This window comes from Heterocephalus glaber, unplaced genomic scaffold (genome assembly GCF_053883595.1).
Source record: "Heterocephalus glaber isolate CG9 unplaced genomic scaffold, H.glaber_assembly_v1.0 deba00001564, whole genome shotgun sequence".
Lineage (NCBI taxonomy): Eukaryota > Metazoa > Chordata > Mammalia > Rodentia > Bathyergidae > Heterocephalus > Heterocephalus glaber.
The window spans coordinates 17,896,745-17,908,726 of NW_028258351.1; the positions used below are offsets into that span (position 1 = coordinate 17,896,745).

The 11,982-nt window shown below is 50.7% G+C and overlaps 2 protein-coding genes across 5 annotated transcripts; one reads left to right on the forward strand and one right to left on the reverse strand.

The window, feature by feature from the left end:
- The first annotated feature begins 277 nt into the window (after positions 1–277).
- Eno3 (enolase 3) lies at positions 278–6,041 on the forward strand. Of its 3 annotated transcripts, none has more exons than XM_004857308.4 (12): positions 278–447; positions 1,625–1,711; positions 1,967–2,062; positions 2,216–2,274; positions 2,429–2,498; positions 2,902–3,035; positions 4,152–4,374; positions 4,477–4,674; positions 4,870–5,071; positions 5,487–5,595; positions 5,747–5,805; positions 5,892–6,041. In XM_004857308.4, the coding sequence occupies exons 1-12, from the start codon at positions 432–434 to the stop codon at positions 5,959–5,961; spliced, it is 1,323 nt and encodes a 440-aa protein (XP_004857365.2). In that variant the 5' UTR covers positions 278–431; the 3' UTR covers positions 5,962–6,041. The 3 variants fall into 3 exon arrangements, with proteins under 3 accessions (XP_004857365.2, XP_004857367.2, XP_004857366.2); XM_004857310.4 differs by lacking the exon at positions 278–447 and adding an exon at positions 752–1,018; XM_004857309.4 differs by lacking the exon at positions 278–447 and adding an exon at positions 1,345–1,369.
- Positions 6,042–6,972: 931 nt separating this feature from the next.
- Spag7 (sperm associated antigen 7) lies at positions 6,973–11,929 on the reverse strand. Of its 2 annotated transcripts, none has more exons than XM_004857320.4 (7): positions 11,724–11,929; positions 8,627–8,694; positions 8,303–8,391; positions 8,107–8,191; positions 7,742–7,831; positions 7,482–7,638; positions 6,973–7,384 (listed from the first exon to the last, which is right to left on the reverse strand). In XM_004857320.4, exons 1-7 carry the CDS (start codon positions 11,806–11,808, stop codon positions 7,275–7,277), a joined length of 684 nt encoding a protein of 227 aa, XP_004857377.1. In that variant the 5' UTR covers positions 11,809–11,929; the 3' UTR covers positions 6,973–7,274. The 2 variants fall into 2 exon arrangements, with proteins under 2 accessions (XP_004857377.1, XP_021093748.1); XM_021238089.2 differs by having other exon boundaries at positions 8,627–8,727; positions 11,724–11,900.
- Positions 11,930–11,982: the final 53 nt, after the last annotated feature.

Below are 11,982 nucleotides of genomic sequence, written 5' to 3' on the forward strand. Positions count from 1 at the left end.
AGCCGAGGTGCCCCGAGATCCCGGCCCGTCGGCCGGCCCAAGCTGCAGCAGGACTTGGGGCAGATCCCACACACTGCCCCCAGACCCGTCAGGCGGAGAGTTACCAAATGTAGATAACCTTTCCTGCAATGCTGCAAGCAGATGGAGGGACCGGCCCCAGGATCCAGACGCTTACAAAGGGCCACCCCTTCTTCCCATCCATTCATTTTGTTTCATTCCTGAGTCTACACTATTCATTGACGAGCAGGGGCCACGCGGAGAAGCGCTTACAGTCGGTGGGGAAATAGGCTCCAGACTGATAGGCTCCACGCTGGGCCACAAGTGCTGTTCCAGCGCTATCAGTCGGGCGTGGCGCCAGCTGAGCCGGCCTGTCTAAATTGGTCCCACCACCCGCCCTGCTGGCCAGGAGAGTAGGATGAGAGGTGGCCGTTATGAGGACCCTGAGAGGTGAGGTCCTCTCGCCTTTTGGATGTGTGTATGTGGGGGTTCAGTTTTACACCCCAGAGCTCCCCCAGAATCCTGGTCCCTTCCCCCACGGAGGGCACAGGGAGTGAGCTGAGTATGTGTGGATGTCAATCCTGCAGCCCCTCTTCCAGGCCCCCTCCCCAGCCCTGCAGAGCTCAGGTTACCTCTGGCCTTTCCTAAAGGGCATTAGTTCCTCTTTAACCTTTGCAAAGGGGGAATATAATCCTGGGGAGGGGAGAGAGCCCCCAATCTGAAGCCTCTTCCCTTCTCCCAAGGGGTGGAATTTGAAGTAGGAACTTTTATTGGGAGACAGAGAAAGTGTGAGGGGCTAGTCATTAACCTTTGGAGAGGGGGTTCTACTCTAGGTTGTAGTGGGCACTTGGCTGCCAGCCCGGTGTGGAAGGGGAAGGTTAGAGTGAGAGGCGGGGCTGGCTGGGGGACAGGCCACCTAGGGATAAATGCCCAGCCTGAAAGGGGATGAGCTGACACTGTCCCGGCTGCCACCTAGACTCAGAGCTCCATCCAAGGCTCCAGGGAAGACATCCCAGATCTGGTAAAACTTTCAGCCACAGGGGCTAGAGGTGTGGGTGATGCTGGCTTAGAGAAAACGGGAAATTGCAACTTTTTTTCATCGTGGGAGTGAGAGTTCTTGAAACAGAGTGGCTAGGCTAGAGCAAGCAGGATGGCAAACACTGGGAGTACCTAAGGAAAGGAGGCTTTGGGGAGAGGCAGAGGTGGATAGAGAAGGATAGGATTGGAGCCAGGTAAGGAATTTGGGACCCAGTAGGATTTGAGGAATAGGAAAATGAGAACCAGAGAGGAGCTTAGGGCTAGAAAGGCGTGGAGAAGAAACAATTTGACCAAAAGGATGGAAGAAGAAGGCATAAGTGCAGCTTTGGGGGAGGTAAGGATTTGGGGAGTGATGGGATCCAAAGAGTTATAAGGCAGAGGCCCCTGAATTCTTAGGATGGGAATGAGGAATAGGAGCTGTTCTGAGTGGGGGAGGGGGCTGTGCCTGCCTCTTTGGTCTGACCTTTCTAAGAGTATTTTTAGCTCTAGCACCTGCCTTCTTAGCGGGGGGAAGACTCTTAAAGGGCAAGGGATTTCTAGTTCCTTCAGGGATCAAGTGTCCACACTCACTCCAACTCATCTCCTGCAGCCATGGCCATGCAGAAAATCTTTGCCCGAGAAATCCTGGACTCCAGGGGCAACCCCACTGTGGAGGTGGACCTGCACACAGCCAAGGGTAACACAGACCCACTGAATCAATTTGCTTCAGAGTTGCCAACCTCACCTGGCCTATGCCTTTGAGTTCTGTGGCACATCCTGTCCTTTCTCTGAGGTTCCCTTCCCCATACTTCCTCCTGGCCCTCTTCCAACCTGGTTCTGGAGTTGGGAGAAGCTGATTCTCTCTGCACTGGCTTCTATCCCTGGACTCAGGGAGACTTCAGCCTTTGCAGGGTGAGAGTGGGGGCTTTCTGTGATCTTCCATTTCTTCCAGGCCGATTCCGAGCAGCTGTGCCTAGTGGAGCTTCCACGGGTATTTATGAAGCTCTAGAACTAAGAGATGGAGACAAATCCCGCTACCTGGGGAAAGGTGAGAAAGACCAACAAGAAGGATCCTGTGTGGGTGGTTTCAGGACATGTGCCTGCAGGTAGAAGACTGGAACCCAAAGCCATTGAAGAGCTGGGGTCATGGGGAGAGACCCGATGGACTTGGAAATCTAAACCCACTCCCCTGACTTTCTAGGAGTGCTGAAGGCTGTGGAGCACATCAACAAGACTCTGGCCCCTGCTTTGTTGGAAAAGGCAAGTGGAAGAGTTAGTTCCCCTTTCCTTCCTCTCTGTGTGTACCTCACCCAGAGCAGTCCCCTCTCCCCAGGTCGCCTTTTTTTCCCCAAATATTTTCACACAAGCCAACTCCTGAGAAATCTGACACCTCCCTCCAAACCTGTCCTTCCAGAAACTAAGCGTTGTGGATCAAGAAAAAGTTGATAAATTTATGATTGAACTGGACGGGACCGAGAATAAGTGTGAGTGAAGGGCCAGAGGCCAGAAGTGGGGAAGGAGTGGAGTGTCCGAGGGGTAGAGAGAGATGATGGAGGCTGAGGTCTGGCTGGGTTGTTTCTTTGTTCCACATTTTGGGGCACACCATAGCTGGATAGCTTTTTATTCATTCCACAGGCATTTCCTGATGCCTGCCCTCTGCCAGGCTTGGGCTAGCTGTGGACACAGATGTGAAGCTGACACATCTCCCTGGGGTGGGGACTCCCAGAGCTCTTCAAACTGCTGGGGAGAGATCTGTTAAAACTCTTAATGCTCAGTGGTTTGGAGCTTTGAATTCTTCTTGAAGTAACCAAAAGGGATATTCAAGGAAATAACCCTAAACCTTGTAAGAGAAGCCCTCACCCTTTCTTCCCACTTTCCTCCTTCTAGCCAAGTTTGGGGCCAATGCCATCCTGGGCGTGTCCTTGGCAGTGTGTAAGGCAGGAGCAGCTGAGAAGGGAGTCCCGCTCTACCGACACATTGCAGATCTTGCTGGGAATCCTGAGCTCATACTCCCAGTGCCTGTGAGTGTGGCTGGCCCTGCCAGATCCTGAATGACATAGCTGCCCCCAGCCACCCATGGGTGCTAAACCAGCCCCTGGAAAATCTTCCTTTCAGACCCAGCTCCAAGGAAGGGGTTTCCTGAAATGGAATCTCTCCTGCTGCAGTCTGGCCCCTCCCTCTTTCCCATAATCCAAACTTTCCCTAAGCTTCTCCGTGCTTCCTTCCCTGGCTATGTAACTGGCTTCCTTCACATTCCAATACCAGGCTGCTAACTCCAACCTCATTCTGCTCCTGCATCCCACCCCTCAAATCAGATTGATGGCAAGGATCTTGGCACTTCTTTGTATCTTCTCAAGTCCTTATTAAACCAGTGCCCTCTTAATGGAAGCTCTTTGAATTTAATCTCAATAAGAAGGTTACCACTTATCGTTTCTTACTAGGAAAATTGTGTAATAACCTGGATTCTAGAGATGAACTGCTGGTTTCAGTTCCTGGCCTTCCCTGATTACTAGTTGTGTGGCCATAGGCAAGTTGACCTCTCCGTGCCTTGGTTTCCTCATCTGTAAATGGGAGTAATCATAGTACCCAGTTAATAGAGATGTTTTAAGAATGAAATGGGGCCAGGGATAGTAGCTCAATGGCACCTTGCCTGCCTGGCAAGTGCAAGGTCTTGAGTTCGATCCCCAGTACTGAGGGAAAAAAAATATTTCAAATTCTGTAACTTTGGGGCTGGGGATGTAGCTCAGTGGCGCTGAGCCACCCTGGCAAGCGCAAGGTCCTGAGTTTGATCCCCGGTACTCCCCAAAAGAAGGAAATGAGCTCATTTATGTAAAGCATTTCTAACAGTGCCGTAAAAGTGTTAAGCTATTGTATTCCAGATAAAAGCTAAGAACTTTATATTTACTTTCTCTGACTTTTAGCAGAAGATCCAACAGGGAAGTAGGCAGGAAATATCTCTATTTTATAGAAATAAGGAAAAAGGTTTTGGGGGTAAAATTACTCACCCTAGACCACTTAGTTGAGATGGAGAGGGCACTTAGACCTGGGCTTGGGTATGAAGGTTAGCGTTCCAGTTTCCATTCCTTCTTTGTCCCTCACTCCTCAGCCCAGGTCTGAGCACCTTCTCCCTGTCTCAGGCCTTCAACGTGATCAATGGGGGCTCCCATGCTGGAAACAAGCTGGCCATGCAGGAGTTCATGATTCTGCCTGTAGGAGCCAACTCCTTCAAGGAAGCCATGCGTATCGGTGCTGAGGTCTACCACCACCTCAAAGGGGTCATCAAGGCCAAGTATGGGAAAGATGCCACCAATGTGGGGGATGAGGGTGGCTTCGCACCCAACATCCTGGAGAACAATGAAGGTCAGTGCTGAGCACTGTGGGGTGCAGATTCTCTGGGTGGGAGGATGGGCCACAGAGACAGGGGCTACTGGAGTCTCAGGTCCTCTCCTGATCCTCTTCCAGCCCTGGAGCTGCTGAAGACAGCTATCCAGGCAGCTGGATACCCAGACAAGGTGGTGATTGGCATGGATGTGGCAGCATCTGAATTCTATCGCAATGGGAAGTACGATCTTGACTTCAAGTCACTTGATGATCCTGCCAGGCACATCACTGGGGAGAAGCTTGGAGAACTGTATAAGAATTTCATCAAGAACTATCCTGGTGAGACTCAGTTGTTTCAGTGTTCCTGCTCAAGTTCTCTGTAACTGCCTAACACACTGATTTTTGGGCCCTTTCTTGTGACTTGGGTCCTTCCTATCCTCAGCCCCATTGCAGTCCCCATCCAAACTTCATTACCTGTCACCCCTCTGAGGCTGCTTGGGATTATAACCCTGACTGTACCCCAACCTCCACCAGTGGTCTCCATTGAGGACCCCTTTGACCAGGATGACTGGGGCACATGGACCTCTTTCCTCTCGGGGGTGGACATTCAGATCGTAGGGGATGACCTCACAGTCACCAACCCAAAGAGAATTGCACAAGCTGTTGAGAAGAAGGCCTGCAACTGCCTACTGTTGAAGGTGAACCAGATTGGCTCAGTGACTGAATCCATACAGGCGTGAGTACCTCCTGAGTTGGGCTCACCACAGCCATCTGTAGCCCAGCTCTGCCCACTCCAGCTAGTCTTGCACACTAACTCCAAGTTTACCTTTCTTGTGGCACCTGATCCACCCACACCCTCTTGACCTCAAGACCTTGGCCTGACTCCAAGAGCTTTGCCATTATGGCCCTACTGTTCTCCACCCCCAGCCTACGCTATTCCTTTCCCCTAGATTCTGCAATTCCCGCCAGCATCTCAGGAGCCCCCAATTCAAGATCAGAAATCTCTTATCTCTTACTTACCAAAGAACTTAGTTACTGCCTTCACTGCAAAGTGCCTACTACCCAATACAGAAAGGAAAAGTCCTAACCAGCCTCTGGCTTTTCCACTGAGAAGATCCCACAAGGCCTCATTAAACGTCTTCTCTATTCAGCTGCAAACTGGCTCAGTCTAATGGCTGGGGGGTGATGGTGAGCCACCGCTCTGGGGAGACTGAGGACACGTTCATTGCTGATCTCGTGGTGGGACTCTGCACAGGACAGGTACTCATGGCTTCCTCTGCTAACCTTCTGACCAGGTTTTCTTGGGGGTCCTCAGCTTCTTGCCCAAGTTGAATGCCACCACAGGCTGCTCCCTTGGGGCCAGGCAGGCCCAATCTCTTTAGTCTCACCCAAATCCCTCTTCCTATCTCAGATCAAGACTGGTGCCCCTTGCCGCTCAGAGCGTCTGGCCAAATACAACCAACTCATGAGGTACAGAGGGTACAGTAGCCTGGGCATTGGGGAGCTGAGCACTGCTGGCCTAAAAGGCAGCAACTGTGACTTTATTTGGATTCTAGGATTGAAGAGGCTCTTGGGGACAAGGCTGTCTTTGCTGGACGCAAGTTCCGTAACCCGAAGGCCAAGTGAGAAGCTGGAGGCCCCAAGACCTGACAGGACAGACCCAAGCCTGTGAACTCTTCTTGAAATAAAAATGGTGCCAAATAAGACCATGGATTGCTCCTCTGTGGAAGGGAGGTGGACAGGTAGGGGAAAGAGAGGCAGAGAACATATATGTATAAACCTAGAACAAGGAGGAAATGAGGGACTATCAGGAAGGTAGAGGGGAGTGGATCTAAATAATAGTTCACATTGGAAGGTGGCTAGGGGAAACAGGTACATGTGAAATGGAGCTGGAGAGTGCTGACAGAGCAAAAAACTAGCTCCAGAAAAGGACAGAAATGAGTATAACTGGACCAAGGATCCTGCCATCATGAGGGGGAAGCTGGGGCAGGCTTGCGACTGAGTTGAAATAAATAGCCTGAGTGCACTGTGGAATAAAAGTCACAGCCAGCCTGAGTGCTTTATGAGGATGAGTAAGGGGAACAGCTACTGCTTCTACAGGGCCTACAAGGATCTGGAGGTGTCCTTATTGATATGTATTGAGCTTTGCAGTCTTAGAAGCTATCCTGTCAGTTACCATTATCTCTATTGTATGGGTGAGGAAACTGAGGCACAAAAAGTTAAAAAATATCTTACCCACTATAGCAGAGTTAGCAAACGGAAAGAGCCAGGATCCAAAGCCAGGCCATTTGACTCCAGCAACTCTGTTTTTAAAATACTGTATTTAAATTAGATGTGGTAGCACATGCCTGTAATCCCAGCATTCTGGGAGGCTAAGGCAGGAGAATCACAAGTTGGAACCTAGCTTGGTCAACTTAGCAAGACCCTGTCTCAAACAATAAGGTCTGGGAATGTAACCTAGTGTCCAGGCCCTGTTTAATACCCAGTACCAACAAACAGCACTATCTAGTAAGTCCCAATGCCAATAATTGGTTACTTTTGATTCACACAAATAGCAGTTTTATACTGTTCAACAACATTATTTCTCTTTTCTGCCAGTGGCTCTAAGGCCTATTTTTCTATATACAAACTAGGATGTTGGGTCAAACAGTGTTTATTGAATGTAAAGTAACCAGCCCCATGGGGAAGAAAGTTCCAAGGAGAACAGAGAATAATACAGATTAAATATTCACCTGTGCATTCACACTTTTACACACACACACACACACATCCTGCACATACATATCCAAGCTCCGACAGTGACAAACACCTGCTCCCCCCAGCCTAAGTGACAGCTGGCAGAAGGTTCCAGAGGTGGGGCTCCAGGATGGGTCTTAATAGCAGCAGCCTTGTCCCTCCCTGCCCTGCCCCAAGAGGTCAAAGGGAGCTGGGTGGGGCTCCTAGGAGGTAGGTGGCAACTCTTCCCCGCTCTGCCGCAGACGCTTCTTGGCTCGGATCTCATTCATGGCCTCTTCAATGGAACGTGTGTCCCTCTTGTTGGCCACGGGCACTGGGGGCAGGGGGCAGGGGGCAGGGCCTTAGCCTCTGCTCACTTCCCCCATCCTGTACCTCTCCCCAGGCCTCCCGCAGCTCCCACCATGGCTTACCACAGCCATAGGTCTTATTGGCCTCTAACATGTGGGCTGCATCCTTGGCTGCTCCCTTGCCAATGAGGTGGCTATACTTGTCCTTGTAGTCACTGGCAGGGCTTACCACCACTGGTCCCTGCTGGGCCGCCTCCTCCTCCTGCTGCTGGGCCAGCTCCTAGGGGCACAGATAGGGCACTGGTGGTCAGGGGCCTGACTCTGAGCCCTTCCAGGTGTTGGTGGGGGCTGTAGGGCCCTAGGGATTGTCAGGCACAGCTCACCTTTAGCTTCCGCTTCTCCTCAGCCTTCTGGGGATCCCACTCTTCTCCATGGCGGTAGGATTCCAGCTCTTCATCCGAGGGTGCAAACTCCTGGAGAAGAAGGAAATGATGGAGTCAGGGGTCCATATAAATCCATAATCTCCTTCCTCTCCCGCAGGTGAAGGGATAGGCTGAAAAGGGGAGAGAGAGTGGCGAACTCAGGAGTTCAGTCTTTTTTTTTTTGAGATAGGGTCTCGCTATGCAGTTCAGGCTGGCCTTGAACTCACTGTGTAGCCCAGGCTGGCCTCAAACTTGTGGTGATCCTCCTGACTCAGCCTCCGGAGTGCTGGGATCACAGGAGTGCACCACTACACCTGGCTTTTTACCTTTTTGAAGATCATGACGTAGCGACAGTCATCATCTTCCCCAAAGGAGAAGGATGTCAGGCCAGCCACTTCCACTACATCATGTCTGAGAAAGGATGGCAGAAGAGAGTGTGTTGAGCCATAAGGAAGCCCAGTGATCTCCTCTAGAAGGGTCCCCTGCTGCCCCTTTCATGCTCCCCAGCCCTGAGACACTCACAGTATGCTCCTCTCTATCTTGTTCATAGGCTGAAACTTTTTCTTGATCTGCCCACTGTCTTGGATGAAATCTGACACCTCTTTCTCCATCTTAGGAGAAGGAAAGGGAAGAAGATATGAAATGATAGTTCCACCCAAATATCCCTCTTTCCAACTGGGCCAATGGCCTTTCTATGCCTCCCCACATCTTCCCCAGCCATCGTGAGACTGGCATTTAGGCTTCACCTCCTTTTAGACATTTTCAGTACAACTGACTCCTCAACCTTCCAACTCAAACTTATTGGAAGTCCTTCTGAGACAGTCTTTGATCTTTCTAGGTACTCACCCTTTTACGAAATTCCACTTTCTGTTGTTTCTCTTGCTCTTGTAGTTTCTTCAGACGGGTAGCCTGCTCTGGAGGTGAGAAATGGCAGCATGAAACTGGGGCTAGGTGGGAAGGAAAGAAGGCTTCAAAGGAAGTCCGGTGTCCACTGGAAGGTGTCAGGTTGGGAAGGTAGCATTACTTTTTATTCACCAAGCATTTACTGATGCTTATTACAGACTGGGCACTGTGCTGGGCCCTGGAGTACCAGGATGATTAAAACAGTTTTGCCCTTCAAGAGCTCACAGTTCAGTGGGTGTGATAAAGATTACAATCATGCTTAACCTCCATTTACCAACCTCACTGGGAGATCAATTAACATTTACTTAATGCGCAGGTGGTGAGGAGACCAGAGTAAGTCCTATGACCTCAGATTTTATCATTGCATTGTCTATGTGGGAAAGGTGAAACTAACATCCTATATTTCATAACCCCCTCACCCCCCCACCCCGCTCCACTTCCCACTTCTACAGATAGGACTTGCCGAAATGGCTAATCTAACACCCTTGTAAGAAGCTTTCCAGTGGGCCGGGGATTTAGCTCAGTTGTTCGGGTGCCTGTCTTGCAAGCACAAGGTCCCAAGTTCGATCCTCGGTACCAAAGCTGGGGATTTAGCTCAGTGGTTTTGCTGCCTGCAGCGCAAGCGCAAGGACCTGAGTTCAATCCTTGGTACCAAAAAAAAAAAAAAAAAGCTCTCCAATTACAGCCAGGTGTGGTGGCACACACCTGTAATCCCAGCACTCGGGAGGCTGAGGCAGGTGGATCACTGTGAGTTTGAGGCCAGCCTGGGCTATGTAATGAGTTCAAGGGCAACCTACATGGTGAGAACTGAGTCTCTGTCTCAAAAAATAAATACATAAAAGGTCTCCAAGCCAGGTATAGTGGTGTATGCCTGTAATCCCACCACTCTCAGAGGCTGAGGCAGAAAGATCACAGGTTTGAGCCCAGCCTGGGCAACCAAGCTCTCCATTCTGGAGTCTTAATCCCTCCTGTTCCTCAGAGTCTGGTTCTACAACAGAATCAGATCCCATCTACCCCTACAGGAGAGGATTGCTTTTTTTAATTTTTTGTCATGTTAGAGATCAAACCCAGGGCCTCATGCATGCTAACCAGTTCCATCACTGAATTATACCCTACCCGCAAGAAGAGCACATTTCTAACCTGTAGCCTTTATTCTTGCCTGTTTTCCCCATGATGGAATTTTACTGCCTCTTGAGATTTGGGCAAGCACCCCTTCCTACTTTTGCTCCTCAGCCTAAATGGCCCCCTCTCTCTTCTGACATTTCAAATCCTTTCTATCCTTAAGGCCTACTTCTTCCACAGGATCTAAATCCCTCCCAGCTGCACTGAACCTCTTCTCACTTTTCTAATCACTTCATGCCTTTGCATATGTTGCTCCTTCCACTTGGAAAGCTTTTCCTCCTCTTGCAAACAATCTCGGCCATAAGTCAGTTACCTTTTCCTCTGAGGTCCAAGTGTATTTGGTTCAGACATTCACTATAGCCAAGTGCTGAGCATTAACATGCTCTAGCCTTTTGTCTTTCCTACCAGACTATTTGTTACTGGAGGGCAGGGACTCTGTTCAACTGTGTCCAGTCATCCTCTGGTGCCACAGAAGCTCTCATCTCTCTGACCTTATTATCATTACCCCCTGTCTTGGCCATTGATTTTTTTTCTAATTTTTTTTTCTCTGCATCTGAAGAAGTGGCATAAGATTATGGTTAAGAATGAAGGCTTTCGGGCCGGGGATTTAGCTCAGTGGTTCCACCTCCTGCCTCACAAGCGCAGGTCCTGGGTTCAATTTCCCGGTACCAAATAAAAAAAAAGAGAGAGAAAAATGTAGGCTTAGCTGGGAATAGGAGATGCTTGTAATAGCAACACTCTAGGAGGCTGAGAGGCTGAGGCAGGAGGATCACGAGTTTGGGTCCCGCCTGTCTCAAAAAAGGAGGAAAATGGGGAGGGAAAGCTTTACCTCGTTTGAAACTCACGTGACCTCAGGCAAGTGACTAAATTGACGTTTCCTAGTCTATCAACTGCAGCCAGTGGTTCTAACACCTTCACAGTCACCAGAGCATTAAATAATTCCAACTTCCCCTTCCCATTACGACCCTTCCTTCCTCAGAATTTTCAAATTTACTTTGCCTCTAACACTTTGCTCCTCTCTCTCACACAGTAACTTATCACACTCCTGTGCGATCATTTCTTCAATAAGCGCCTTAGACCTAGACTGTGGCCTTCTTGAGGGGTACCCTGGTTCCTAGCAGGCGTTGAGTAAATAAGGGGCGATATTTAGATCTTCATCAGCTCTTGAGCACTTAGGGGAGGCTTTTATCGTCCCACCGGGCCGCACCCTAGCAGGCCACCAAACTCGACCCAGCCTGCTAGGAGGCTGCTCGGACACTGTGGCAAATAGGACCGGCGGAGCATTCTCATCTCTCCAATCAACGTCACGACCCGCTCGGAATTTAAGGGTACAGACAGGAAAAGGGTTATTGGAGGGAAGAAGGCGGCGCAGGGCTACGGCTAAGAGGAGGGGCTTATGGACACGGAAGACTCAGCAACCAATGGGAAGTGCTGAGGATGAGGTGGAAGGTCCAACAACACTTAGAAGGTAGAGCTTTGAGATAGCCAATAGTGGCGAAAGAACTGTGGATGAGCGTGTCCTGAACCCAATCGGAATAGAGCTGGAGAGGGCGAGGGGGCCGAGATGGAAGCATACGCCATCCTCCAATAGGAAGAAGGGAAGGTGGGGCAGGACTGGAGGCGTCCTCCTAATCAGAGCTCACCAACAGCTGACAGGCGGTCCGGTCGGCTAATTGGAAACAAGGACTGCGGAAGGCCAGGGAACAAGAGGCAGGAGGTTGGAGCTAAGCTTCATGTAGCCAATCATCGTCCGCTAAGAACGGCAGGCGGGGCGCTATCCCTATTAGGCACTGTGAGGGTCTCAAAAGGGGCCTGTGAGGGGTCTTTTAAGGTACAAGAGGCGGCATAGTCCAAAGAGGGAAGAGTGCGGTCCTGAGAACCGGGCGAAGAAAGGCGGTTGTGAATTTGGGGTCCTCACCTCGGGCCTTGCGCCGAGTCTCCTGGTCGCCGAGGCTGGGTGGCTTCTCCATGGAGCTCAGGATGGAGCCCAGTAGGTCCGCCATCTTGGAAGTGACTGAGAGGGGGCGGTGCGTTTTAAAGGGAAGGGCGAAATGCCTTTAAAGGCGGGAAACACGTCGGAGGCGGAAAACCACGCCTTAGCGGGGGCGCAGGCACGAGGTCAGCGGCGCGCGCGTCCCCGTCTCTTCCTTCCTGGAAGCCGGCGAGCCCCGCCCCGC